This window comes from Lutjanus erythropterus, chromosome 14 (genome assembly GCF_056507025.1).
Source record: "Lutjanus erythropterus isolate fLutEry1 chromosome 14, fLutEry1.hap2, whole genome shotgun sequence".
Lineage (NCBI taxonomy): Eukaryota > Metazoa > Chordata > Actinopteri > Lutjaniformes > Lutjanidae > Lutjanus > Lutjanus erythropterus.
In genome coordinates, this window is record NC_139330.1 from 12,633,817 (window position 1) to 12,661,708 (window position 27,892).

Below are 27,892 nucleotides of genomic sequence, written 5' to 3' on the forward strand. Positions count from 1 at the left end.
TCAATAACAGGCCTTATTAAATATGAATTATCTAAATTGCACGGGTTGAACGCCACAGCTAACATAAGTGGTTGGACAGCTTTCTGTTGCTTGAGTGGATTGTCCTCACTCAGGCTCACAGATAAAATAAATTGCTGAGAGGCTCTTCAGTGCATAAATAAATCTCAGTTGACTATTTTAAACACTGGTGAGGACAAAAATCATTAATTTTATCTTGGATGAGGTGACGATGAGGAATGACAGTAGCTTAATCAAGTGCTTTGATAGAACGATTGCTGATAAACCTTGTAGCAATGCATTATGTAATAACTTGACATATTTAACTTTATTATATAAGAAGACTCATATTTTGTAATCATCTGCCACATTTGTAATAAACAGTCTGAATGCAATATGTAATACATTTCCCAACATTTTAAAATAAGAATCTGAATTACATATTGTAGGGATTATTGCAAAATATAGGAGTTGCACTTTTTTTTTGATGAAAATGTAATAATACAGCGCACTTTGTAGTGACCAACAAAAATGGATGTCACATTTTGAAGACCCCCTCCAATGAAAATCACATTTTTAATCTTGTTAACATGCCCATGTGGTGTTTCTCATGTGCTAAAAGACATATCAGGAACAAAATAAGCACTAACTGCCGTGTTTGAGCATTTCTCAAAAAAGCAGTCTTAAAAAAAAAACGGACTCAGTCAGGCTGGGTCTATGACTTCATAAACCTATGGAACCAATCCTGTTAACTGAGGGGGTAGCATTAGCGGCGATGCCCAGCGCACAGAAGAAGCCAGACGTAGCTAGTTATTGTAAATAGCTAGCGAAAAGGAGGAGGAGTCAGGTGCAGCTACTTGACGTTTGACATGGGGGTTAGGGTGTGTGTGGAGAGGGGAGGAACTTCTTGCATATCCATAAATCCTTGAATTCTAAATGAAGGCGAGATGTAGAGCTATATGTAAGGCATTTATACAAGGTACTAATCTACTGAGCTAATTGTATCTTTTAAAATAAATTTTGAGTCAGTATGATTCATGTTAGAGTGCATTAAATAAACATTGTTATAAGGTTATAAGGTTTTGTGAAATAATACATCCATTTTGATTGGTTATGACATAATGCATCATATCTTTATCATTATATTGTCACAAAAAAGTGCAGTTCTCGCAATTTGTTATAACCACTGCAGTATGTGAAGACTTATTACAAAGTTCCAGGCTGTTCAGTACAAAATGTGGCAGATTATCACAAAACGTGGCTGTTATTACATAATTTCCTGACAAAGAGTGAAAATTGAAAAGTAAACAGAGAGATTACGATGAAAGAATAGGTATGCATAAAGGTTGATCAGTAGTTGGTCTCATTAAGCCACGTTGATGGGACACATGGTAGTCACTTTAGTTCAAGAGGAAACACATTTTCCTCTCACGCATGCTGTCACATAACTTCTTATGTGCAGGATCATTTTTTCAGTATAATATTGCAAGTGAAAGTGGAAGTAGAAACTGGAGTAGTCCTCACAGACAGACACAGTTTGTTTAGGCATTATTTGAACATGGATGTTATCACATGCAATAAAATACAATACACTGTCCCTTTAAAGACAGCGACCACTTACCGCTTTGTCAAACTCCATCTCTGAAAAGAATTTATACCAAGGCTCATTCTCTAAATCTACATCTTCTGGACTTACATCCTGAGTCTAGGGGCATGGCAACAAGAAGAGGAGGAGAAAGACAAAGAGAAGACAGTTCAGACAGCACAGAATAAACACACCAAGGTAATGATGAGCCTATCAGACATTGATGATTTAGCCAATTTTTGAACCCAACACCATAAATTATCAGCAACACTGAAGGTGTCCTCATTGAACAAGATACCTACTGATTTCCTGATGACAAGTTAATATTATTATATTATTAAAGGATAGGTTCACATTTTTTCCAAGCGTTTATTTATGACCCACTGGAAGTGTGTGGCGGTGCCTGTATTTGCAGAGATCCTGCCCTCTGCCTGTATTTCTTATTTTGCCGTGTTCGGAACGTTTCTGGGCATCATCCTTTGGACAGTGCTGCATTACTCCCAGCCTATAATAGCACGCACAGTGTAAGGTCAAGACTCTATAAAAACATAGCAACCAGATTAAAATATCAATGGCGAGGATGAGCTAACTGCTAGGGATGCTGCTAATTTCCCTGTTGATTAAGCAGAGATTTTACTTTAGACTAATTGAGCACAGTTGCTAAATTGATAATGTTGAACATTGTCTGAAAAAATACGTATGAAGAGCCATTTGAAGCCATTAATCACATTCTGCAATAACCAAATCATATTATACATGCTACTGAAATGTGTGGCACTTTGCACCATGCATTATGGACACTGTAAATTATCCTACAAAACGTGACAACAACTCATTATAAGCATCAAGTTTTCAGACCGCAGGTTAACATAATTTATCCTGAGCTGACATTAGCTGCCACACTGCACTGCAGTTCTCCAAGGAAACACTATGAAATACATAATGAGGGCATTTTGGACTAAAAAGACAGGAAAAAACATGAACCCATCCTTTAAACAAGTGTTTTACTCAGATGTGCAAATGTGCCTTTTTTCCATTTTGTGCGGTTTTTTTTCATTTCATTTTCATTTGTACCACATATTTATTGTTTTAATTTTGTTCTATGTAGTCAACAGACATATAACAATGAGGACGAAGAAAACATGCAAACTCTTTTTTTTTTTTTTTTTTTTCAGATGTAATATAACTTTCTTTAAGATACATATGTTTGGAAGGTCTAAAGTACCTAAGTACAAACACCACATTAAAGAGATAATTTACATTATTTGAAGTGGGACTGTATGATGTACTTATGGATGATCAGTGTATTTCCTACAGTAGTTGGCTGTGGACACGCCTCCAGTTTGGACAAGCAGCAGGACTAAGCAATGTACTGCTGTGGACAGGGTCGAGCAAAACATTTTTACCCACAAAAAGATAGTTGAGTGTTGATTCTCATTCTCAGGACACCAAATACTGATGGTTTGGGTTGGAAAAGTGTCCAGCTCACAGCAAAAAAAATGAGAAAATGAAGAAATACAGACTGAGGGCAGGCTCTCTATAGATACAGCCACAACCACCCATTTCTAGAGGGATTACATATATAGGAGTAGATATATATTTTTTTTAGGAAAAGGTTGCATATTATGCCTTTAAGTTTACACTGTATTTGGAATATTTTCACAGCTTTACCTTGCTGTGAGAAAGCTTTTTCAACTGGAAACTGCCTTTATAGAAGCCAAATACTGCTCTCTCTTGCTCAACCAAACTCCTTTGGTGAAAACAGTCATTTTACCTCACAGAACAGTGGTGTTGCAGGTCTACCACTGCCCTGTTTGTTAGTTTGTTTGTACTATTGTGACTGTCAGACTGTCATCTGAACTAACCCTTTAAAACACAGATGACACACAATAACACAAACAAACTAACAGACTGAGGCAGTGACAGACCAGCAACTCCTGTGTTCTGCAGGGTTTTTCCAAAGGAGTCATGTGACTTTGGAGAGAGTGATTTGCCTTGCATGAATGGTTTTCCCACGGAAAAGGCTTTCTGACAGCAAGGTAAAGCAATGAAAATGTCCTGTATATAGCAAACACTTAAACACTGATTTTTTAGGTGGACCTTTTTTAAGTGGCTAACGTGTTTTGTTGCTGATCCTGTATATTGCAAAGCAGTACACTACTTAGCCTCCTCTCTGCTCCTCCAAACTGGGGGCGTGTCAAACGCCTTCTACTGCAGGTAATACACTGACTATGGATAAGTACCTCATACAATCCCACTTCAAATAATCCAAACTATCCCCTTAAGCACCAGAGAGTAAAAAGAATGGAGCTAATGTAGAAACTGACCAGCTACAGAAACAAGAACACTGACCCATAATAACTGAGCTTGTGACTGAAAAACAACAGAGTCCATTATTTTACAGCGGTCCCAGGATGAACTGGAGCGAACTCTCTGTAATGATGTTGCCGGGCCAGATCTCAGCTAACAACATCCACTAGCTTGATGTAACTGAGCATCAGACAAACAATAATTATATAACCAAGTAACTACTTAATCACAATAATGAACACCTCCACATCCTCTATTACGTAAGGGGGAAATATGAAAGGACCTTAGAAACCTATGTGCTCTCCATTGGTGAATATAACACTGCCATTTATCTATGATATGTAACAAAGCTCATCCTCATCCAGAAGACAGCCCTCAAGGACACTGAATAATGCCGCACCATGTGATTCAGCACAAACTGTTAAGGCTACAGACGAAAGTAGAGAGCATTACACTTCCTCTGAAGAAAACACACAGGATCCATGTTTTTGTGTCTGCGCTGGGATCCTCTCACGCCGAGACGATTCAGTCCAATAACCTTAAATTGAAGGCAGGAAGACAATGGCTATCCTTGTAAGTGATACTCCCCCCGCTGCCAAGCAGGATCATCTGTCACCGCAACGGGACACCCTTTAGGAATGTGGTGCACATGGCGATTCAGGCTACACATACATCGCCTTCCGAGCTGTTAGTGAAGCTGCCACCCGGGAGCTTAGATACAGAGGTGGTGGGTGGGTGGGTGAGTGGATGGAGGTTGGAGGGTGGGGGACAGCTTACACGACATGCACACAGACAGAAGGAGACAGAGAGAGAGAGAGAGAAACGGGCAGGCGGCGAGCATACCGTCCTCTCCAGCTTCAGCACCGACGATTTCCCCGGCTCGTACTCAAAGATGCTCTTGGGCTCCGCGCGGTACTTCCTGGTGTCTACCTTTTTATCTGGGGGCTCCCACTCGTTCCTGTGGAGAGGCGGGTGTCAGGGAGGGGTGGGGTGTGGGATGGAAGAGAGCCAATCCTTATCAAGTAGTCTCCATGGCAACCGGCATAGGCTAAGATGTCTGTGTGTGTGTTTTTTTTTTTCTTCAATCTAAACATGACGTCCGCCCTCATTATCCCTGCTCTGTGTCTCTCCTCCTGTCTCTGTCTTCCTCTAATGATGATATGACAGAAAATCCAATTCATGGTTGAGCCAAATCAGTAATTCAATCAGGTAAACAAGATTTTAACCAGGGACAAAAAACAGATCGTAGCGTTTCCTGGGAGAATTTCTTACAGTAATAGACAGGCAATACTAGAATTACTGCTCAGAAAAGGACTGAAATAAGACTTTAAATAAGAAATATACCTAATCTTACACATCGTCCCACCCCACAAAAAACACCTTTTCTTTAATGAAATTCATTCAAGCAACATTTTTCAAAAACGGACAAAGACGTGTCTAGGAATGTGCCCCTTCATATGTAACCAAAGAGGACAGTCAGACCTCCACATGTCATCTGCAGCTGTAGTTGGCAACAGTTTATCCTCCATCACCTGTCCTCCTTCATCACGCTATTACTCATTTCTCTGAGAGCAGATCATCCTGAGTCAGTGCCGACATGTGTGTGGAGGGGTGGGACTAATCACGCCTCCAGTTAAAACCAGTAAAACACAGTACTGGAGGCCACTGGGGAAAAAGTAACATCAGATTTGCAAATTCTGAGAAGAGGATTGGATTTTTTGCCCTGCAGCGCAGAATTATATAGCTGCAATGATTTCTTGATTAGTTGTCAACTGTTAAATTAATCACCAAATGTCCAAAATCTCTCGTTTCACTTCCTCACATGTGAATATTTTCTGGTTTCTTTACTCCTTTCTGACAGTAAACTGAATATCTTCGTGCTGTGGACAAAATAAGACATTTGAGGACGTCATCTTGGGTTTTGGGAAACAGTGATCATTTTTTTTTCCCTCTAGGGACTTTAATGTCATAATGTGGACTACCATTACAGCCATGGTTTTATATCATGGGTGCAGACAGAAATAGGATTTCTCTAGAATTATATCTACGGTTAGTTATATAATTTGCATATCTTTGTTCTTTTCGTCACTAACGAGCATAAACACTGCTGTGCTTTTGTTTGAAATATCAAAGTAAATGTCATTAGGAAGGTTGGAGAAGATGAACAACACTGACCTTTTGGGTTTGAGGGAAGAGGACCGTGTTGGCACAGGCATCGAGCGGCCTCGTGAATCCACCTCTGCGTCGCTTTTTGAGCGTGGGACAGTGTTCACTGAAAACAGGCACATAAATATGATCAACAGCCTGATGCTCATTAGGAATAATCAATAGAAATGGTTCCAATGTGTTCCAGCTCCAAAACTCACCATCTTTCAAGTAACCAAAGGGACTGGGACCATCATCTGAGAGAGGGGCAGACAATAATCAAAAATCACTTATTACATTTCTTATTTACCTGTGCTCTGTTACTTGAAAAGTAATGAATAAAGCACACAAATAAATAATTCATAAGGCATTAGAAACACTTTCCTCCCTGTCTCACACCTTCCATTAGGCCAATCATGGCAAGTTCACAAACAAAATCAAAGTGTTTCAAATCCAAGCACTTTACAGGAAGCATTACTGAACTAAAACGGGATCCAAGCATCGACGAGCGTCAAGGCCCTGAATAAATAATGCTGCGCAAAGCAAAAAGGCCATAAACGCCAAATTCAGAAAGATCTCTTTGCTCTGTGTTCTCTGCGAGATAACAGAATCATAATCACAGCACATGGAGGTAATCATCTCAAGTTATGACTGAGAAATCTGAACGAGAATTTAGGCTTGTCTTTCCCTGAGGCTGCAGACAAATCTCAAAACGGAAACCATTAACCTCAACATAACCGTAACATCTACACAACACTGACTGGTGAAGCATGTTAGGAGCAGCAAAGAGCCTGAAGGTTGTGTACTGCCTGAGAGACTGAATTCAAGGAAAGGCAGTTCAAAGCCTCAGTGCAGGACTGCAGCAGCATCTAGTGGCCACAATAGCTCACTACATCAAAACGCCACTTCTGCTCTTCTGCATCATATCAATTCTGTTAGAAAAAAGCATTTATGAATAATGAAATGTTTGAGAAGTCAGCTGTCTGAATCTTTTATTATCAGATGGTTACCAGCAAAAAGAGAAAGGTCATGAGTAACTGTTACATTTTGTTAAATGAAAGTAGAATGACACTACAGGGTTTCGTGCATCATCCTCGTCAACATGTTAATGTCTTTAGAAAATTGTCTGTTTGTGTACATCAAACTATTTAGAGCTACCTGTTTAAATTAAGATTTTAAAGGCCCAAGCCATGTTTTGTGTACATTAAGTAACCTTTACAAAGCTTACTGATGTTTAAAAGGGTATTTCAGCAATTTAGTATTCTTCTATAAAGTTAGAGCACCTACATGAGAGGGAACAGTCAAAACTGATGACACAGAGGCTGAGATATGCTGAGTTTTTGTTCACAGTGATTACCATTTCCTGACATTTTATAGAGCAAACAACTAATCAATTATTTGAAAAATAATCAACACATTAATAAACAATGGAAATATTTGTTAAGCGCAGCCCCAGTTGTTTGATCCATAGAATATCAGAAAAAAATGTGAAAAATGTTGATCAGTATATCCAAAAGCCAAAGGTAATGTCCTCAAATGTCTTGTTTTGTCCACAACCCAAAAACATCAATGACAATGTGACAATGTTAAAATGCCACACCCCCTAGTTTCCTAGACCTAGATCTGTGATAACATCATCAGGATAACTATTTCAGACATGTAAACATAGACATTCATGTGTAAAATTGGTGGACTACCCCTTTAATAACAGACTTTTTTGAGTGTTAAACGTAGTTTAGTCTTAAAACCCTGTCAGATAATTAAAGCGCGTCATTGTTTTTTGTTGGTGGTGCTAACCTTTTGTTAAAATCATGCATTGTGCCTTTAACTGTATCTGTACCATTCAGACTGAAGGCCTTTTTCTCAGCAGCATGTTGACTTGTCATACATGTAGGAGGAAAAGCACAGACGTCACTAATCATATTAACGATGACTCTGTTCTATTCAAGTGTCCCACTGAGTCAAGACAGAGAGCCATCAAGCACAATACAGGACCCTGAAAATAAAGCAGCTAAATGAGATTCAGCCATCACTCACTTTATTATTTATGCCTGTGCTTTTCCTGCCTTGACATGTCATAATGTCGTCTGTGAAAAAGGTCTGTTAAATCCGAAGGGCCTACTGATCTCAAAAATCTCTCAGCACAGCAAAACCGAGTAAGATCAGGAAATCTGCACGAAACCTGCAGTGTATTTAAGACTTATGGAAATAGAGGCTCTATGGTATGGAACAGATGTCGAAAGAGATTAAGTAAAAGCCTTTCAAATACTTCAAGGTATGTGGTTTTGTTCGTTCCACAGGACCAGGTATGACAGATTAAACACAGCTAAAGTATTTGAAAGGGCCCAGGATTGCTGCAGATTAGTAGAAGCCAATGAGAGTGGAGTCACTGCCATCGGATACCTTTTGATTTCATCTGAATGTCATAGTTCTCAGGGAAAATGTAGGTGGGGCGGTAAGGGTTTTCCTCAATAGGCTCTGAGCACAGTGGTGGAGAGACAGAGCACAGTGTGACATAAATAACATACAAACACATATAGAAACACACAACACAGGGCTTGGACACCAACAGAGAAACATGATCGAACATACAGACAGTGGAAATGATGGTTTTGCTCTTACCTGGTATTTTATGGATCTGTTTGAACATGGTCTTGTACCAGTCTTTGGACTTTTCAGTGTTCTGAAATTAAGATGAGGAGGATTTTCAACTGACAATAAAAAGGTAAGAATTATAGACAAATCAACTTTGTGCTTTTCAAGCAGCCATGGTGATGTTTTGGCAGGATACTTTGGTTTCTCAAACCAACCATATAACCTGTTACATTAACACTGGCTGCATTCCATTTAAGGATCAATGTGTAAAATATGGCCACGTAACTGATGTAACAGATAGTGGGCCATTACTTCAGTTAGCAATGTAGCTAGTGGCCCTTAGTTGACTCGAGTCTGGCTGGACCTGCAGCTTGGACTGTTCGTGTTTACAACACGGGCAACAGAACAAGGCTCAGCAGCCTTTCAGTGAACTTGGCCGGATCGGGACTCCGATCACAGCCTCCGACACTGGTGGAGGCCAACTAGACGACAGGGAAAACTGTACTGAGGTGATTTACAGCGGCTCTGACCAGAACTCTGACCCTGACGATGATGAAGACGGCAGGCAGGGAGGTTAAAGATGTGAAGCGGGGAAGAACGAGAGGGAGGTTGGCCACAAGAGAGGCAGCAGTTAGCAAGAGTATTTTCACATCTAGTAGAGTGTATTAAGGATTTATTTTCAACCAAACCAGAGCTGATGATTCCTGAACAGTAGGAAGACAAACCAAAGTTTTGGTGAGTTTTATCTTGTTTCTGTCAAGTTTGAAGTATACAAACAACTACAAATATAATTTAAGAGTGTTTGTGCGATTGTGTTTTCTACCATTCCTCCAATCAACATTCCCCCCAACCTTATATGGTGGTATTGTTATCATTGTTTTTTTTAATCATTTCCTTTTATTTTTAATGTTAAGTTTAGTTTTACTTGTGAAGTTTAGGTTTACTTTTCACTTTTTTATTTTGAAATCCAGAACTACTCCTGGAACTGCTTTTTCCACAGTACCACACAAAACATCTTCTCTACCAGAAATATTACAGAAGAAGAAAAACCTTAACATAACATTAACATTTGCATCATGTCTAAAAAGAAGTCAAAATCACTGCTGGCAAATCCCAATGCTGCCAAAATGCAAGAGATGAAAATGACATGCTGCCAAATGCAGAGAGCAGTAGCAAATCTGCAGAGAAGTCAAGTAAGAATGAAGGGTGGGAATGTCCTCACAAGTTGATTCAGAGGGCTTTGATGTAATTATTAAACAATTATAATGTGCCTTGATGCTTGTATCCATCAGCAATTGCTCTCACACAGACATCCTTACCAAAACTCAAAAGGTAGCCTAGTTTTGTTTGTTTATTTAAGAGAACATCAGACTACCTCCTCTTGAAGCACAAAGTGGTGTTACCAAGGGCTAGTTGGTTAGCATGCTAACTTTAGTAGATATCTCCACAAAACAATACAAAGACGTGTTTGACATAATCTTAACTCTTCCTCATTCACATTCTATCCATACTGTTAATTCATTGTTTAACATTTTAAATTCAAATTCTGGCCATATCTTGCACATTGCACCTTTAAGATGTGTATGTAGTAACTTAAATGGAACAGAGCCATTATTCATGTTATTAGTAACACCTGCTATCATAGGTCAAAAACAGTTTATTGCTAATAAAATGACAAAAATCACTCTCAAAGCATAAATCAACAACATGCTGATAATAAAGTATTGTAATGCACTTTATATAAATACTAACTTTTACTGTAACATCAAAGACTTGTGTATTATATAAACAAAACAGCCATTAAACAGCTGCAGTGGGTAGATTAATCTTCATTTGACCGGAGGTTTTCTTGCTCACCCGTACAGGCACAATGGGCTTGTTGAGAGGACTGAGGACAGGGGAGTTCAGTGACAGCCGCAGTCTCTTCCAGTCCATATCAGGGACTGGACTGACTGAGTCTCTCCCGGGATCAGGGCTTTTGTCCCTCTCTGGTGTTGGGTCTGTCACAAAAACAAAAACCATAAATAAATAAATAACATCAACGAAAAAAACTCAGTTCACAGCACATTTCTAGTGAAGTGACAGATAAGTTAGGGATCTGGTGTGAAGGCCAGGCTTAAGTATTGCACTGAACTGCATGACTCTATATACAGTTAAACTGGACTGCAAACACTGGATGGTAGAAACAATTATTTTCACTGGCGATGGCAGTTAATTCTTAGCATGTGCATTAAGCTGCATGGAGAATCTGTGGGTATTGTTTGTAATATGCTGCATTTTGTTCACAACATATAGTGTATTCTGTGCTGCTGAACACAGCATGATTTTGTATTTTATACATACACACAACTGTTCTATTACTACGATTATTATTACACCACAGAATGCAGAATTGTTCCAAAAAAAAAAAAAATAGTGAGTGAAATAAACATAACAATAACATCAACATGCACACTTGCCGTGGCATAAAATACCTTACAAATATTTTAAAAAATGCACTTATTGTGCAAAATATATAGAAATCTAATAAGAATGTAACAATATATCAAATATTATGATTTGCCATAAAAAAATATATCAATACCATACAGGAATGTGGCAGTATTTGCAGCGATATTACATGATTAATTATTTCATTTTATTCTATGCATTGTTTTTGTTTTGCATTTGTACACAATTCAAGCAGTCATTGTCAAAAACAATTCATACCAATTTTTTGGACATACTTTGGTCATGGCTGGGTACTTTTGTTTTATTTCATTAAAGACAGACAGCACTTTAAATTAAAAGGAAAAATTAGTTTAATACAAACTAAAATGCATCAGATTTATCATTTAATAAAAGATAGTTTTATTTTCTTCTTCTTTTTCATCTTTCTTTTGCAATAAATATAGTGTTGTGGACTTTTTAATCATGTATTTGTGCAGAGTTTTTGGTAGCGTCACATTCCTAAAAAATTAAGTTTTTTTAATGTTTTTTTTTTTTCTTCTGTTACTGCATTGTTAGAATATTGTAAATAATATTAAAAAATATATATATATATATATATATATATATATTTTTTTTTTTTTTTTTTTTTTTTTTTTTATGTAATTTTCCATTCTTGTCTCTTCATTTCATGGTGATAAAAACATTGGACGATACAAACTGTTGACCCAAAGGTAAACTTTGCAGCACACATGCAGCATGTGACACTTGGCCTCCAAGAATGAGATGAGCCCGGTGTGAAGTAAGTGGAAAGTTATGTTGTACAGTTGACATGTAAGCAACAGACATGAAATTAAATCTATGTTAATTCCAGGAAAATATATAGGAAAAAAACATATCTGTGATGTTTCTATATAGTCTGGTACATTCTTGTTCAGCAAATTAATAGTGAACACACTGACGCATGAAACATGACTCATTCACTTCATGAGTCTGGTGGCGAACACATTTATCTGACTGTGTCACAGCCGTAGGAGGGTGACAGATGGTTTGAGGAACAAAAAATATTGCTCTGTAATAAAACTGGGACTGCTGCTGGCTAAGCCTGAGACATGAAAAATAAATTACAAATATCTGTTTGACATCACCACGTCCCCAGTGCATACCTTCAAAATGAGAAAGATGCTTTTGCTGCTCTGTTGTGAGAGAAAGACAGACAAGGACAGGAGGACAGTGAGAGGTGACTAAAGCAATGAAGCAAAGGTGAGAAAGCACTGGTTATGTGTAACACAGAGTGAGACAAGGGTAATGGATCACAGGTAAGACACAGTTGAGACCTAACCATAAAGCTCAGCTGATAAAATGCTATGCAGACACGTAAAAGCATTGAAAACTTTTGAAACTCACAGAGTTGTGTGCTCACCTCTGTTGTGTTGCAGCAGGACTATGGTGGGGTTAACTGTGCTCGTGCAGGGATAAACAGAGCTGGACGTTGATGAGATACAGTTCTGAATGTCAGTGGATGATGGAGCCTGATTTTCGTTTATGCTTTCTGGTAAATACACCTGAAAGTAACAGAATATACACTGTAAAATGTATAGAAGTTAAAACATTTTCTGAGGTATTTTAGTGAAATCAAATAGAGACCTCAAAATAAAGAGATCACACAGTTCTCATAATTGTAAAACAGCAACAAGCCAAACAAAGAGCCTGTGTTAAATGGGGTAGAAGTAAACGTACCTGGCACTGAGTGTTGTTTACAGGAGGTAAATCAGCTGTGATGTTGCTGCCCCCCTCAGCCAATCCTGCTTTAGAGCTGTCCCCATTAATCTGGCTTGTCCAGCCACCTAAAAAGAGTCCAGAACTCTCTCAGTTTGGCAGCCAGAGCAGCTTGAATAAAACCCACTGAGGATGATAGTAAAAGGTACAGTATTTCAATGAACTAACAGCAAACCAGCAAACCATAACAGCTAATTGGTGGTCAAATAAATCTCCATTTCATTCCGCAGGGCGTGAATGCTTTCCTTGGTGGTGTTCATGCACAGAGATGTTAATATGGCCAGAAAAGGAAAAAAAAAAGATTCTCCCACAATCTCTGAACTTTGTCATCAGAACAAAGCGCCTATTCAGTGAGCTGCAAAGGCCGTTTGTTCCACTGGCCTTTATATTCAGGCTCTACAACAATTAAAGCATCTCCCCAAAAGGCTTGGCCGGCCTCCAGTCCGGTTCCAATGTGCTCTACGTAACAAACAAGCCCACAGTCAAGGCGCCCTGCTCCAAAGTGCAACGTGGGCAGGCCGCAACAAAAAGGCTCTTTGACACTCACATGAAAATATGAGCAATAGCCATTTATCACGACTCTGAGTGTGCCCGGCGACTGAACATACGCTTCAAAACGTGACGAGTTATATAATCCTGACATCAAAACAGAACTCAAAAAGGCATGTGAGGAATTTTTACAACTACAGAAAATGATGAAATGCTTTTCAAATTACAGCAACGCTCACATGCTCTGTCCACATTCTACAGTGACCTGTCCCTTCTTCACATGGCCATGCAACGATTACTGTCCTCCAAATATTTTTTCATCATGTAAGTTGTTATGAAACAGCTGTGGCATTCGCTCTGACTACTCACTTGGCGTTGTGATGACATTTGGCTCTTCGCTGATGCAGCCCTCATCATCTATGTGGACGAGGGTGGCCCTTAGAGTCACCACTCCTTTCCCTTTGCACACTCTGCTGGGGTCCAAATCTGAAAACATCCAAAATAAGACTCTCACTTCCACAGCTCCTCATCGTTCAAGGCATAGCGGTCTTATATTCTGTATTCTCATGCTGCGCTCCTGCTTCAGAGCTTCTGGGAATCCAAGTTACTGCTACCTCATGCCCCAAATGACCAAAATAGAACTGTAACATCAAAACCAGGCCATTAAATTAATATCCTAATTGCCATGATCACTCTGTCAGAGCTGGAAGTAGAGCAGCAGGAGCTCGTCCTGTCTCAGCACAGGTTATTAAAGTGACGCCACATTGTTAACAAGTTTGTTTTAAAAGCATGCTTCTAAGTTTTCTTTGTGAGCATGAGGTGTCCCACAGATAATGGGCCCTAAAAGATTGATGAGGCGGACGGATACGTCACCTGCAGCAGGAATCAGGTCAGGAGAGCCTTTCATGGTTGTCAGAGGCGTGATCCTGACAGCGCAGCTCGCTCGAGGACCTGATCGGACTTAAATACACACACACACAAAAACAATGACACATTTAGTTTAGTTTAGCTGCACATATATATGTATATATAAGACAATAAAAATTTTTTTAAAAGTTTGAATAGTGTGCAGGACAGGTTAGATGCCAAAAATGGTTTATGCAGATACCTCCCCATATAAATATCAATAGTCATATTTTATAGGGTCGTGACTATGCAGTAATGAAAAAAAAAAGATAAAAATGTTGAATTTACATAGAAATTTGTTTGCAAGTGTTCATACATCTTTGCTAATTAGTAACCTTTTCAAATGTTTTTTTGAATGATAATGTAGATGTTGATTGTAATGATGGAAGTAGGTTGTTTCAATGTATATTGATCAAGGGAAGTCTGACAAAATGGAAGATGAAAGTCCTTTGAGTGACTGAATGTCTGAAGAAAACTGAGAAAAAATTCTGGAAAGCATTGAGGCAAGTAATGAGTAAGGTGTTATTCATACATGGACACACAAGTCAGATATATCATCAAATTTAAAAATGATAGAGGGTTGTATTTTCTGAAGAGAGGAGCACATGCTAATCATTTTAAAACCTTTCCCTTGGTATCTCCATGTTAATTTTTCGTCTACTGTGACTCATGGGAATTTAGATACATTGCACAGAAAACTGCACACAAAAAATTCTCATTAGTTAACAACAAAGTAGACAAAAATTCTAGAAACTAAAAGGGAATGAAAGCTGAACGGCATCATAATAGTGATTAGTTGAATAGCACTGTCATGATTTAGACCCACAGAGTGAGATAACTTACTGGGAGTTGTGCACGGTCTCACGCTGCCCTCTTCTGGAGAGGCCTGGAGGAGAAACACAGGGACACAAAAAGGAGTTGATATCTAGGAAGTATCCTGCACATTAGTCACTGTAATATATCATTAAATCTTAAGTTGGTAACTTCTTTATCAAATAACATGTCACTGAAACTGTCACTCTATCTTGACATGAGACAAATAATATGTGAAAAAATCAGGTTTCTCTGCCTCCTCCTGGCACTTCTAATCACATTTGCAAGAATCTACTGAACAAACTCAACCAATCACAGCCAGCCAACCCAAAATGGTGACCTGGGACATGTTTTTGCCTTTTGTGTTGGATTGATTGTTGAGTCTTGTTCAAAGATTGTCAAATACCAATGTTTTTCTAAAAGTTAACAACTGTAGCTTCAGCCTAGATACACCAAAGATAATCACATGTCACAGACAGTTAAATCACTACTGATGTTTGTATAATGTAGTTAAGGAAATTAGATTAAGTGTTATGCCTTCTGGAGTGTTTGTTTTTAAGCTTTTCTTCACAAACCCTCAACCAAACATGTGATTCTGAATGGTGTGTATTCAGTGTGACAAACCATGGAGCGTAACAATGTCAGTAACGCTGATACACTGATATCTGACTTCTCTTTTCTCCTACTGCATCAGTTTCAAAAAACTTCACATCAGATGAACTCTAACATTAGTTTTGGATCAGGGGACGTTTAGTAACCAGGCCAGTACTTGGCTGCAGTGTCAGCTTGCAGCAAGAAGGGTGTTTTCCCTTGTATTACTGAACTAAGAGAACATTTTTGACAGGGTTGGCTCGTCTGTAGCTTCTACTGTAGAAATGTTGAAGTCACTGCAACCAATAGCTGTAATGGGGACCACATATAGCTAATGAAATGGTGCTAGTACTCCTATGGTTGGGTTACACACTGAAATGAGATACAACAAAGTCAGATAGGAAGGCGGTGAAGTTCAAGTCATCTGTTTAAAGGACCAGTCTGTAAGATTTAGTTATGCACTAATGAAAATATATTTATGAATATAAATTTTCCGTACCAGACCTTCATCAGGTCTACACTGCCTGATGAAGGACAAGTACAGAAATGTTGTGCAATCTAATACATAAAGAGATGTTTTCTCACACTGATGTGAGTGCTATAAAAGTGCTATGAAAATTCATCTCACTGATAGTAAAATTAGCAGCACAGATCAGATGCCAGAACAATCAGTTAACTGTGTGCTGACAGTAAAATATCACAGTTACTCATCCAGTATTCAACCATGATATCTATTATTATAAAACCAAAAAGCATTCTCATCTAAGATGTCAGCGAATTTTCTGTGGATAATGATTAGGATATACTACTAAATCATTGAGAGCTTGACACTCTCATCTCTGACGGCAGCACAAGAATTGCTTTGCATGCCTTTAGTTCTTTTGATTAAGGGAGGAAGTGCAGCCTGTCTTGAACCAGTGATATGAATTTCAAAATTGCATCTGCGTTCCCCTTTAAGGACAAGAAGGGAGGGTGTGAGAGAGAGAACAAACATATGTTAATCTGAGCCGCATCAGTGGAGCACGCAGAAGCAACACCAAGGCCACCAGAAGAGGAGCTGTGAAACACTTCCCATTGCTCCGCCGGGCCTCTTATTGTACTCAGCCAGCACGGCTGATTTAGGAGACATCCCCATTTAAAAGGCCAAGAAAAAGGCTGATTGAGAGACACACACACAGGCACTCAAACAGTCACTCAAGTATACATGTACACACACAAATAGTTGTTCTGTTTGTAGGCTATGGATAATGGCGATAGAAAAAGCATGAACATGAGATTATTCTATGATTTCAATTTTTAAGCTCCTTTTAAAGTCATACCTGTGCTTGTCCCACTGAGTTTGTGCAGGAATGTGTGTTCACTATGTTTACACATGGCAGTAAATAAGCAAACCTGCAGAACAGCCGGGGGACTCATGTTCCAGCTGGAAACCTCCGCAAATAGGCCTAAATGGATGAGGGAAAATGGGAGCGATTCCAAACAAGTCCCAGGGGGACACGATGCAAAAAAACCTTTTAAAAGATCTTCCAGTCTTGGAGCTGAGCTGTCCCAGTGCATCAGAAACTCTGCGTATTTATTTCCACCCTCTCTTTAATAAAATCAACTTGCTTCCTGACCCCCTGCATCCCAGAGAGGCATCGCGTCCATGATCTCATTTCCAAAACCATTAACAGACATTCCTTTGAGGAGTGCTTACACTGATCTCAACTGTACTTCCGCTGTATCCTCAGATGAACCCCAAAATGAAGAATATACAGTACAAAGACAGACGTGGGAGTATTTGAACCTCTCACAAATGATAGATAATGGGAAGATGACAGCTTGCAGCGTTCAGTTCGCTGTATAAACACATGAGAGCAGAGATCATCCCTGGCCTTTTTAGGAAGAGATGCCTCAGAGCAGAGCCTGGCAAAGAACGCCATCCATCCAGCCTGTGAAAAAGAGGCGATCAGTGCAGGAGCTCTGGGACGGCCAGCAGTGACTGGGCCAAGACAAACATGAAAATAAACGGAAACTTTATCAGCCAAACTACTGTGAAACAGCAATTTACCTAAATGCACCATTACTCCTAATAAACTAGGAGGCTTTTAGATGATTCTGCTTCACAAATGTTGTCGATTTGGCTGATATACAAAGCTAAAATGAAGGGCTATGAAGTTAAAAGTGAAAAACTTAAAGTTCAGCAGACAATGAGTCAAACTAAGAAACGTAACATTTAAAAGTAGAGATGTTCTGATACCAACCTGAACTTTGTGTATTTACTGATAATGATACTGGTACATTAACAAATACATTATTATTTATTTTTTAAATTATTATGATTATTTTTAACAACTGTATAGTTCCCTGGATGAATGTGATATAATACAAGCTGCAACAATTAATCAATCGATTGATTCACTGATCAATTTTCAATCCATTATTAAATTAATCACCATTTTGATAATCAAATAAGAGAGAAACAAGCCTTAAATGTGAATATTTCTTTATAACTTTAAGACAGTAAACTGAATATCTTTGAATATCTTTTGGGTTGTGGACAAAACAGAACATAATTCATCATTTTCTGACAATTTAAGGACCGAACAACTCATTGTTTAATCAAGAAAATAATCAACAGATTAATCGACTATGAAAATAATCTTTAGTTGCAGGCTCAGGCTGAAGTTAAACCCTTTGTAAAACATGATCAAATGCATACAGAGAATGAATGCCATCGAACATGATTTCACCATCCTAGGGGAAATAAGTTATAGTGTTGGAAATAAATAATAAATTGAGTAGTATGGGTCTGCATTACAGTAAAGTGATGTGAACATACCAAACTGTTCTTGCTGTTCTTTTGTTTGCCACTTAGTCATTATATCAATATTACTGATGATTATTTACCAAAAATCTCCTCGTTTTAATATTTTGTGACAGCATCAATAATCATCTCTACAATATTTTCGCAAAATATTGACAACTGTTGAGGTTGAGTTTGTCCATATTGCCCAGCCCTAACATGGCCCTAGTAAAAGGTGTTTTTTCAGCTTTAACATCATTCTCCACCAAGATTTCTTGGTGAACTGCAGCAACATGACTATTGTTAGGTTTGAGCAGCTGTCAGCCCAGGACCCAGGAGCCCAGGAGAATCAACCAATATTTTGTTGCTTTCCTTAAAAATGAGGACAAACGTAAAATAAAGCTATGAAGTTCGACTGTAAGCGTCAGTCCTACTGAGTCAGACGTCTTCTGGTTGTCTCTTGAGACTCCTACTTTCACTACAGACATGAGAAACCTTGAACAAACCATTTCTGACACTGCAGGTGTTATTCATGCACTAAAATTATCAGCTGAGGTTCCAGGAAATCACAGCTAATGGAACGCCCTCTCAGCTCAAACCTGCGTGATTACCTAAAAGTGGGAAGACCCGGCAAATGCAAGATGATTCATCCCATCTGCAGCTCTCAGTTCCACTATTACATGGCACTCTCTCACACACACACACACATAGATACATAAATCTCCAACCAAATGCTCTCGGGTGTAACTAAAATACCTTTCCAAAACAAGCAACTCCCAAAAGGCTGATCCACGGAAGCGCAGTACCTACTTGATAATGTGCACAGCGAGTCCTTTAGTCCACGTACATCAGGTCCCTCTGAAGCCTCCAGAGACTTCTGGCTGAGCTTTGAGGGTCTCGTCTCGGCGGGACGGTCCCAGCTTTGACCTTGACCCTCGCTATGTAGGGGGTCTGTTTGTTTTTGACAACAGGCGTGCCCAGATGGACCTGTCACCACATGCCACCTGGGAATGTGGCACCCACTCAACAACTGTGCAGACCATCACATTAAATTCTCCTGCCCCCCCTCGAAATGCTCCTGCGGGGCCAGTGGACGAGAGACAGACAGACGGCTGGAATTCGCTACTGGATGACTCAACCATCCACCAAGTCTTCATACCTCAAGTCAACATGATGAACGACTACAAGGACTATTACTGAATGTGTGTTAATTTGCATTCAGTAATAGTCAGAAACCAGAAGGCTAAGATACCAAAAGTGATAAGAATCGTAAGATAGCAGGAACATGTAAAACACCTGTGTATGTCGATACTAAATTTTGGAAAATATTAAGGATATAGGCAATACTTTTTTTTATTATTTTCAGTATCAAGTACTATCAATTAAGCCTGATCAATCGTTACATTTAGTCTAAGAAAAGCTCCCAGAACCAGGAGAGACATCTTCATACTACCTTTTTTGTACAATCATTCACAACTAAAATACATTTGACTTAAAATGACATAAAAGACAGAAAAAAGAATGAACCCAATTCAAGTTTATCATTTTCAGACGTTAAAACAATATTTTATTGAAACTGCAGTTTCAGTGCTAGAGTAAATGTTGTTTTAAGGGCTGATATTAATGTTTTTATATCAAAGCTGATATTTATGTCTTTATTTGTCAATTTATCAATTTTCATATTAAGAAAGGACAGAATTTTTTTGTGCGACAGGTTTTTCTCTTAAATGTGACCAACCACACCTTCTGAATATTAAGGAGATGTTAATTTGAAAATATTATTTACAAGACTCATTTTTAAACTCTTGAATTCCTGTAAAAATATTCAAGGACAGATGCTTTTATGTAACTGGATGTGATCAGAGATCGGAGAAACCGTTTCATCAGATGTGGGGAAAAAACAGACTGGATGGCATCCAACAAATCGGTCTAACCCTTGAAAACTGATTTTCCCCTAAACTGCTTTATGATCCAATATTTGAATGTCATGTGCAGTGGACGAGAGCATTTTCTCAGCAACAATCACTTCATCTGAAGCAGGCTGCAGTGACAACTAAACAAAGGCAGGGTGGTACCAAGTTGAACTATGATGTATGTCACGCAGGGGGTCTCTGTGCTGCAGTCAGAGGCCGCCTTAAAAGTGAGCTATGTTAACACAAAAGAGCTCTCATCGCATGCTCAGCTGTACTATAGACGGAGAGAAAGGGCTGTTACGTAACGCCGTTTGACTTCTGCTTTGTCAACAAATGGCAGAGAGGAGAGAAGCTATCCAGCACCGTGCGTGGATCCCACCAAATAGCTCCAAACATGGCTCGAAAGGGCCGCTCCGGAGCTGCAGCTTATCCCCCTAATTGAGAAGAGACCCCCACCTACCCCTCCACCCTCCCAGCTCTCTTCCATAAACAGCTTCTACGCTGGACAGCAGCCTGGGATTCTACACATTCCTCAACCAAGCTATTTGAAGTTCATTTCAAACAACTGCAGCATAAAAGGAAATGTATGTAACTTACACACTGCAGTCATTATAGGCCTCAGAGTGGGATTATGCATTCATGTTGATAATGGATAGAGCTTAAACTGAGTCTGGATGGATATGGCTTCTTCTACGCCTTTGAATTCTTTGAATGTAATGAAATATCACAGCAACATAGAGACTTAATGAGTTTAAAGTGATCCTGTGGTATCACTCTCATATTTGAGGACTTTTTTTTGAGGGCATTTGTGACCTTTAGAAATAAAATGTCCTTTTTTTTGAGGCAAAAAACAAAAGCACACATCACACCAGCCAATGAAAGATGTGTCCCTCAGCGCTTAGAGAGGCTCACAGCCTGCCAGTGTGTCCATGAGAAGCCCTGACAGTTATTGGACGTGACCATGGCCAGATCCCCGGGACAGGGAACACTTGGTTGGCACGTGTGAAGGTCCTGGGGAGGAGTGCAGTTGGCCGCATGGAGCGAACGTCCTGTTACTGATGCTGTGTTAGAGAGCCAGCCTGCTTATAACGTGCCTGCTAGGCTTTTAGAGCCAGTGTAATAAGAATGTCAGTGAGCTGACAGTTTACCCAGGGTGATACATCTTCACAGCAAGGGCTCCAGGCTACACTCCAAGAGTGAGAAAGCTTGGATCACAAGCCCCGGAGTGAGGATAAACATTCAACTGAATATTCAAGTAGCCCTGTCGTGACTACTCAGGGGGCTCTTACAGAGTTTACTTTTGCAGGCGCAGAGTGAAAAATTTCAAATAAGAAAAGCTCATAAGCAAATAAGGAGATAATCATAACTGGGTTAAAGTGATACTGAACACAAATACCAACAAAATGTTTTTGCTCCCATTTTTCATGAATGGAAGTAAAAGATTTTATACTTCTTCAGTGCACACAAAAGGTTGATTTCTGTCAAATTTTGTCCACAAATTTGTTAAAATCCATGAGTAAAAATGTCCATCCCATAGGCACTGAACTATAGCTATTTCACTTGGGAGTACAGGTACCATTTTTATCCCAGGAGGGCAAAGTCTTGACCTGCCCTACTCTGTCTCAGGCTGGCTTACCCTGATATTCTTACCCTAATCCTAATTCTCACACCTAAACCTAACCAACCCAACCAACGATGGCAACAAGTACCAGCCACTCAGTGGCAGAGCAGGGCGGGTCATGACTTAAAAAATATGGTATTTGTAGCCCAATAAAGATCCATAGTTCAGAGCCTAATAACTGTCTTCTTTCAAGACAACACAGCACATTTTAGAGTGGCCTTTTATTGTAACCAGTCCAAGGAACATCTGTGCAATTATCATGCTGATTAATCAGTATATCTCTGTGTCACACCTGTCAGGTGGATGGATTGTCTTGGCAAAAGGAGAAGTGCTCACTAACACAGATTTTAACAAATCTGTGAACTAAATTTGAGAGAAATAAACCTTTTTTGTGCACAGAAGAAGTCTTAGATCTTTTACTTCAGCTCACGCAAAAGTCTTGCAGTTACACTTTTGCTGACTGGGAGAAAATCCTTATGACCACAGACCCACATCCTAAATGTGACTAAATCTGCCTTTATTGCTTGAAAAATATTGCCAGTGTAGTGTCAATACTGAGCAACTTGTGCACACTTGTATCACTGGTACACTCAACTATTGAAATGTTCTCCTCTCTGCTACCAAAAAGCAATAAATCAATTTCAGTGTATACAAAATTTAGCTGTTCACGTGCTGACCAGGACCAAAAGGAGTGCACACATCTCACATTACACTTGTATTAAAATCATGACATTGGCTACCTGTTAGTTTTAGAAGTGGGATTTTAAACTTTTTTTTAAAAAATATTTCTTCAAAACCCCTAAATGGTCTCGTTCCCGACTGCTTGTCTGATAGTTGGCTCTGGTTTGTTCCTAGGGTTCAGTCTAAGACCCATGGCGAGGCCGACTTCAGCCACAATCCCCCCAGCCTGCAGAACAGCCTGCTGGAGGACCTGTGGGTAACAGAGAGTGTGGATGTTTTTAAAATAAAAATAGGGCTGGGCGATGAAGCTTATAAATAATATCTTGATATTTTTAGGGTATATATACATACCTTAATGTACATATTTTCTCTAAAATAACATACTGTAAATTATCAGACAATGCAAACAGTACCTCATAGAATATGATGTATTGCTGTACATTAAATTATCCTGCAGTGTATAAAATAGTTAAATTAGCACAACCATAAACGTCAGACAGCGGTATAAAGCAACATACACATTAATGTAACAATAATATTAATGCAAAAACATGATGTATAGTAAAGTGCTGACAGTAGGGGTGGGTGACATGAAAAAATTCAAATATCACAATATTTTTGACCAAATAACTCAATATCGGTATTGTAACAATAATCAGGGCTCAATAATATGCACTGCCAACTTGCCAGAGGAAAGTAAAATGCTATGTCGGGATAAATCTGGCAATCTACTTGCCCAGGTGGTAAAAAAAATTAAAGGTAAAGGTAAAGGCAAACAATATAATGGCAAGAACAGTCTGGCATATTCAGAAAATGGCATAACTTTACTGCAATGCAGCCAGAAAAAGGTAACACTTATATCATATTACAATATTTAATCTGTTATCAAGTTATTGATATAATATTACCAAGGCCAGGATTTTATCTATTTTTTTCTATTTTGACTTGCACTTTGCTGTTATCTTTTTTAATCTCCTCTTTTTTTAATTGTTTTATTATGTGTTATTGTTTTCATTTAAATGTTGTATTTGTTCATAAGGTTTTATATTAACTTACGCTCTTTTTAGCTCTTTATGCTGAGCAGCCAGAGGTGCATTTGATGTTTGACTAATACTATATAAATAAAGTCTGATTGACTGATAAATGCCTGGAGATAATATACTGGCATTTAATTTGGGAATATGGATAAGAGACACACATGAAGTTCATTTAATGTCATCACTGGATAACGAGCTCAGCTGTGCACAATGGATTCCTCCTGGCTTAGATAATGGGGCGTTCTGCACATTAGGTGAGCTGCAATGACAATCCAAATCATTGTCTGAGAGTGTGCCGAAAGTGTTTCCTCATCTCTCTGCTGGATGTTTTGACTCCGACGTAGATTGGAAGCTCTGAGCGTGTTCCCTAATATAACTCTCCGCGCGCCTGTGTGACAGGACTACTTGATAATTGAGTCATAGGATATGGCGGCTAAACGTGAATATAAACAGCCATGTGATAATCCAGCAATTTTAAGTGCTATGAAGGTATCCTCGTGTGAAATGAGCGTGCAGCAGGACTCCAGCGGGTCCCCATCATCATCTGTCTATTTCTGGAATGCCGGCCCAGTCTGTCCCATCACACCCAGACACAAACACAACAGGCAGCTCCATCAATAACAGCCTGGCTTCATAGGTGGCAGCACAGATATCAGATTTTCATTACTGTTTATTATATTTCGTAGTGAGTGATGTATAACCATGCGTCAGTGTCACTTGATAATTCTGGTTTGGGTTTGTGTGATGATGAGTAAGAAAGAACACATGCTGCTGGGTCTTATTAAAATATCTGCCAACAACTGCCGTGATGCTGTTGTTTTCCATCAGTTGCTGACATGTATCATAGGAGAGGAGGGTGGAGGTGTGGCGTTGGTGTTGGTGGAGAGGAGTGCTGCTTAAATCCATCACTAACGCATAAATTGTCTTTTCACTGCCTTGTTTACATGCGTCCATGATCGGGCGGGGGGCTTCTTTGTGCCACGGACCTTGAAAAGGCAAAGCATAACACTTCACTCCACCGTCCACTTCAGCCAATGGCAGCAGATGGGGAAAGCGGGCAAGGGGGCGGGAGACGAGGGGGTTGCTAAGCGACCTGTTGTAACATTAATGGAGTGAAAACAGAAACCTGGTGTCTGGCTGAAACATCCGGCCTGATCCAAAGCAATCCGTTATTCACAGTGAAGACGAGGCTGTTTTCTACAAACATCGTCACTTCAGAGGTTTTTGTCTATGTCATGCTAATATCCAGCTTCACTAAGATGTTGGCATGTATCAGTTCTGACTAATAAATAATGGTGATTTTCCAAAATACACCTGAACAAAGAGAGGAATATATTAGATTATTCTGCCATTTTCCTTTTGAACTTTGCACGACATTCAGAACAGCTTGCAATAAAGGCAAATCATTAGTTTCCACTCATTCTGAACACACAGGTACAGTGTGTGCACACTTTGTTAAATCAATAAGTAATATCCTCTCATGTGTAAATGACAGATAAAAGATACATGCAAGCAAATTCTAATGACACTGTCTCAAACCGTGTGCAGACCTAATGAGTAATCAGACTTACGATACTGCTCGAAAAAATGGAGATTATTAGCAGGATTACAATTTTAAAATTCATTTGAAGATGAAGAACGACACACTACCATGTGCAGTGTGCTCGTATTACTTCACACTACATCACTTCAAGAGTCTCACAGCACCACTCTGGTCTCCAGTGAAGCCATAGCTACAGTTACCAATTCATTACCCTGCCCTCTAGAGAAAACACGTTTCTCTAGGTGGAAATGTTGCCATTATTTTGTCTTTAAATCAGAAAAGAGGAACACCATCACAGTACAGTGACAGTCCTGCCTTCCAGCTGTAGAAATTCTGTCATCATCCAAGAACTCGACACCTAATTTAAATAAATATTTACACGTAAGACCAACCGCTAACGTTAGCTACACAGACAACTGCTGACGTTAGCTACACACATATCCAGTTAGCTAACTAAGATTTTCAGTTGTCAACTACTTTGGGTCATATAGTTTAGTTAGTTAATTACAAATTACATATTCATAGTATTCTTATGATGTATTTGCCAGATAATATGTTTTCTCAGGCTAGACAGCTGAATGATGCTGGAGTGACAGCGGGAAGCAACGATACCATCATCCATCACGATATTTCACAGTAGATATCACCCAACCCTAACACTTGCTCTTTTATTTAAATCACCTGAGGTTTGCAACCAAGTTGTCTCGCACTCAGCGTTTTCCTGATTCCACCTCAACAACTGCAACACATCCTCAGGCTTCCTAAGTAATGACTGATCTGCAAAAACACAGAGTGCTACACTTTTCTCAGTGTCAGCTTGGTTGTACTTGCTGTACTCACAACATGAGATTTCCAGACTCAGATGGTGATCATTTCCTGTGATGCAGCTTGGATGTGGTTGAACATCTTTCTGGAATAAAGTTTTTGTTTGACAAACGAAATGTTTTGAATAATGAAATAGCTTGTAGTTTGGTAAACTACAGTTCCAAAGTAACCACCCTCCACTGCCTGTGTGGAAATTGAACTTGAGAAAACACTCTCTGACTAATTCACATTTTCTAATATTCAGTGTCAGACTTCCAAACCAAATGGAGATCATCTTGGAAAAACAAGAGTGGGGGATTTGGAGGCCAGCTGGCTCTGGTAAATCTTTGAAATTCAGTTTTGAGATTCTTGTTTCCAAGGGTTGCTCCTCTCAAATCTAGGGTAACTGTGTAACGTGACTCTGAACAAGCTTCATAAAATATTAACCGCTGTGCTGGGTTCGTACCAACAGGTCCCATCCTTACCCCACAGGTTATCATTCCTGTTTGTCAAGCTCAAAAGACTTAAATACAACTCTCAGACCTTGATTTAGTGTGTCTGCAAAAAAGCAAAAACTAAATGTTACTGGATTGTGAAAGCAAGAACCAAACTTCACATTCTGTTTGAGTATTCTTTCGTACAGAAGCACTTTGCACCCTGAAATCCTGTTGAGGCATATTACAACACGTGAATGATTCAGAGAGGAAATCCTCCTTAAAAACCCCAAATTACAGTCAAATCTTTAGCCTTAATTCCCCTAGTTTGCACTGAGGCTACTTAATTTAAAATAATCTTAAATTAACAACTGCAGAAGGACGAAAAATGCTCTTTCAGATGGTTCATATTTGGCTTTAATTGCACAACAATTTGTGCAAAAGGTCAGAGCGGTTTGGCTGCTCTTTGAGTGACTGAATGAACAAATGGCTCACGGCTGAGCTGCTGGCTACCAAACATATGACTGACGTTTCTCCTCCATTTACACACGCAAACTCACCACCACCTCCGTGTAAACATCTACAACTCTCCTGCTCACTTGTTGTCAAACAGGAGTCTGCTTCACAACTACAACTGAGTCAAAAGTCCTGTGACCCTGAAACAAACCGCCCTCAAGTAGTAGCTGTGACCAGAGTGGACACAAACTGTAAACAAATATTGTTTCACTTACTGAAAAACCACTTATATAACAATATCAATAACTCTTTGAGGCTTGGTCACACACACACACACACACACACACACACAAAGTCCTTTAACATGCTGGAAGCTAATGGAGGTCCTGTTCTTTCTGAGTAAACACTGTGTAGATAAAGTATCTCTGTTGAATGTGATAAGACAAGCAGAGGAGAGTGTGATATTCTGAAATGTGCCGTCGTCTGCATAACAAAACACTGACACACGTATGTTGGAGAAAATCCGCTTTGCCCCTGTCCTCAAAGCAGTTTGATTAATTATTTGTGTCGGGGTTAATATTTTATCGAGCTTGTTTCGCGTCATGTTACTCAGATCCCTTGGAGTAAAGACAAAATCATTCCTGTAGTAAAATCATGAATGAACACACAGGCAGGGACAAACACAGCTGACAAGTTTCAGGGGAGCACGACAGCGGAGCAACTAATTTTGCAGAGCGAGATGATTCATTTTCTTTTTCTCCCGGGATTAAATGGCGTCCATAAAACGTGGTGCACTTAATGTGGAAGCCAAGCTCGCACAGCAAGGCTGCTGAATTTAGAAATATGTTGAAGGGAAGTGCTAGGATGTAAAAACCAATGGAATTTAAAGGATTTTTATTGCAGGGTTTTAAGCTTTGAACAATGTTTACCTGCAGAAGCAATTTGATCAGTGCCTGTCTGTGTTTCTTAGATCCACATTTC

At 39.3% G+C, this 27,892-nt stretch overlaps 1 protein-coding gene across 4 annotated transcripts in view; it reads right to left on the reverse strand.

The window, feature by feature from the left end:
- Positions 1–27,892, reverse strand: part of sorbs1 (sorbin and SH3 domain containing 1) — a 53,952-nt gene that overhangs the window by 24,456 nt on the left and 1,604 nt on the right. For all 4 annotated transcript variants that reach the window (XM_084735302.1, XM_084735299.1, XM_084735300.1 and 1 more), the window contains exons 2-14: positions 15,077–15,119; positions 14,201–14,287; positions 13,697–13,813; positions 12,800–12,906; positions 12,483–12,624; positions 12,226–12,255; positions 10,490–10,632; positions 8,660–8,720; positions 8,441–8,515; positions 6,259–6,294; positions 6,068–6,164; positions 4,736–4,850; positions 1,619–1,702 (exon numbers count right to left, since the gene is read on the reverse strand). In XM_084735302.1, coding sequence (XP_084591428.1) covers positions 1,619–1,702; positions 4,736–4,850; positions 6,068–6,164; positions 6,259–6,294; positions 8,441–8,515; positions 8,660–8,720; positions 10,490–10,632; positions 12,226–12,255; positions 12,483–12,624; positions 12,800–12,906; positions 13,697–13,813; positions 14,201–14,234 — 1,041 coding nt within the window. In that variant the 5' untranslated portion in view covers positions 14,235–14,287; positions 15,077–15,119. The remainder of the gene's footprint in view (positions 1–1,618; positions 1,703–4,735; positions 4,851–6,067; positions 6,165–6,258; positions 6,295–8,440; positions 8,516–8,659; positions 8,721–10,489; positions 10,633–12,225; positions 12,256–12,482; positions 12,625–12,799; positions 12,907–13,696; positions 13,814–14,200; positions 14,288–15,076; positions 15,120–27,892) is intronic.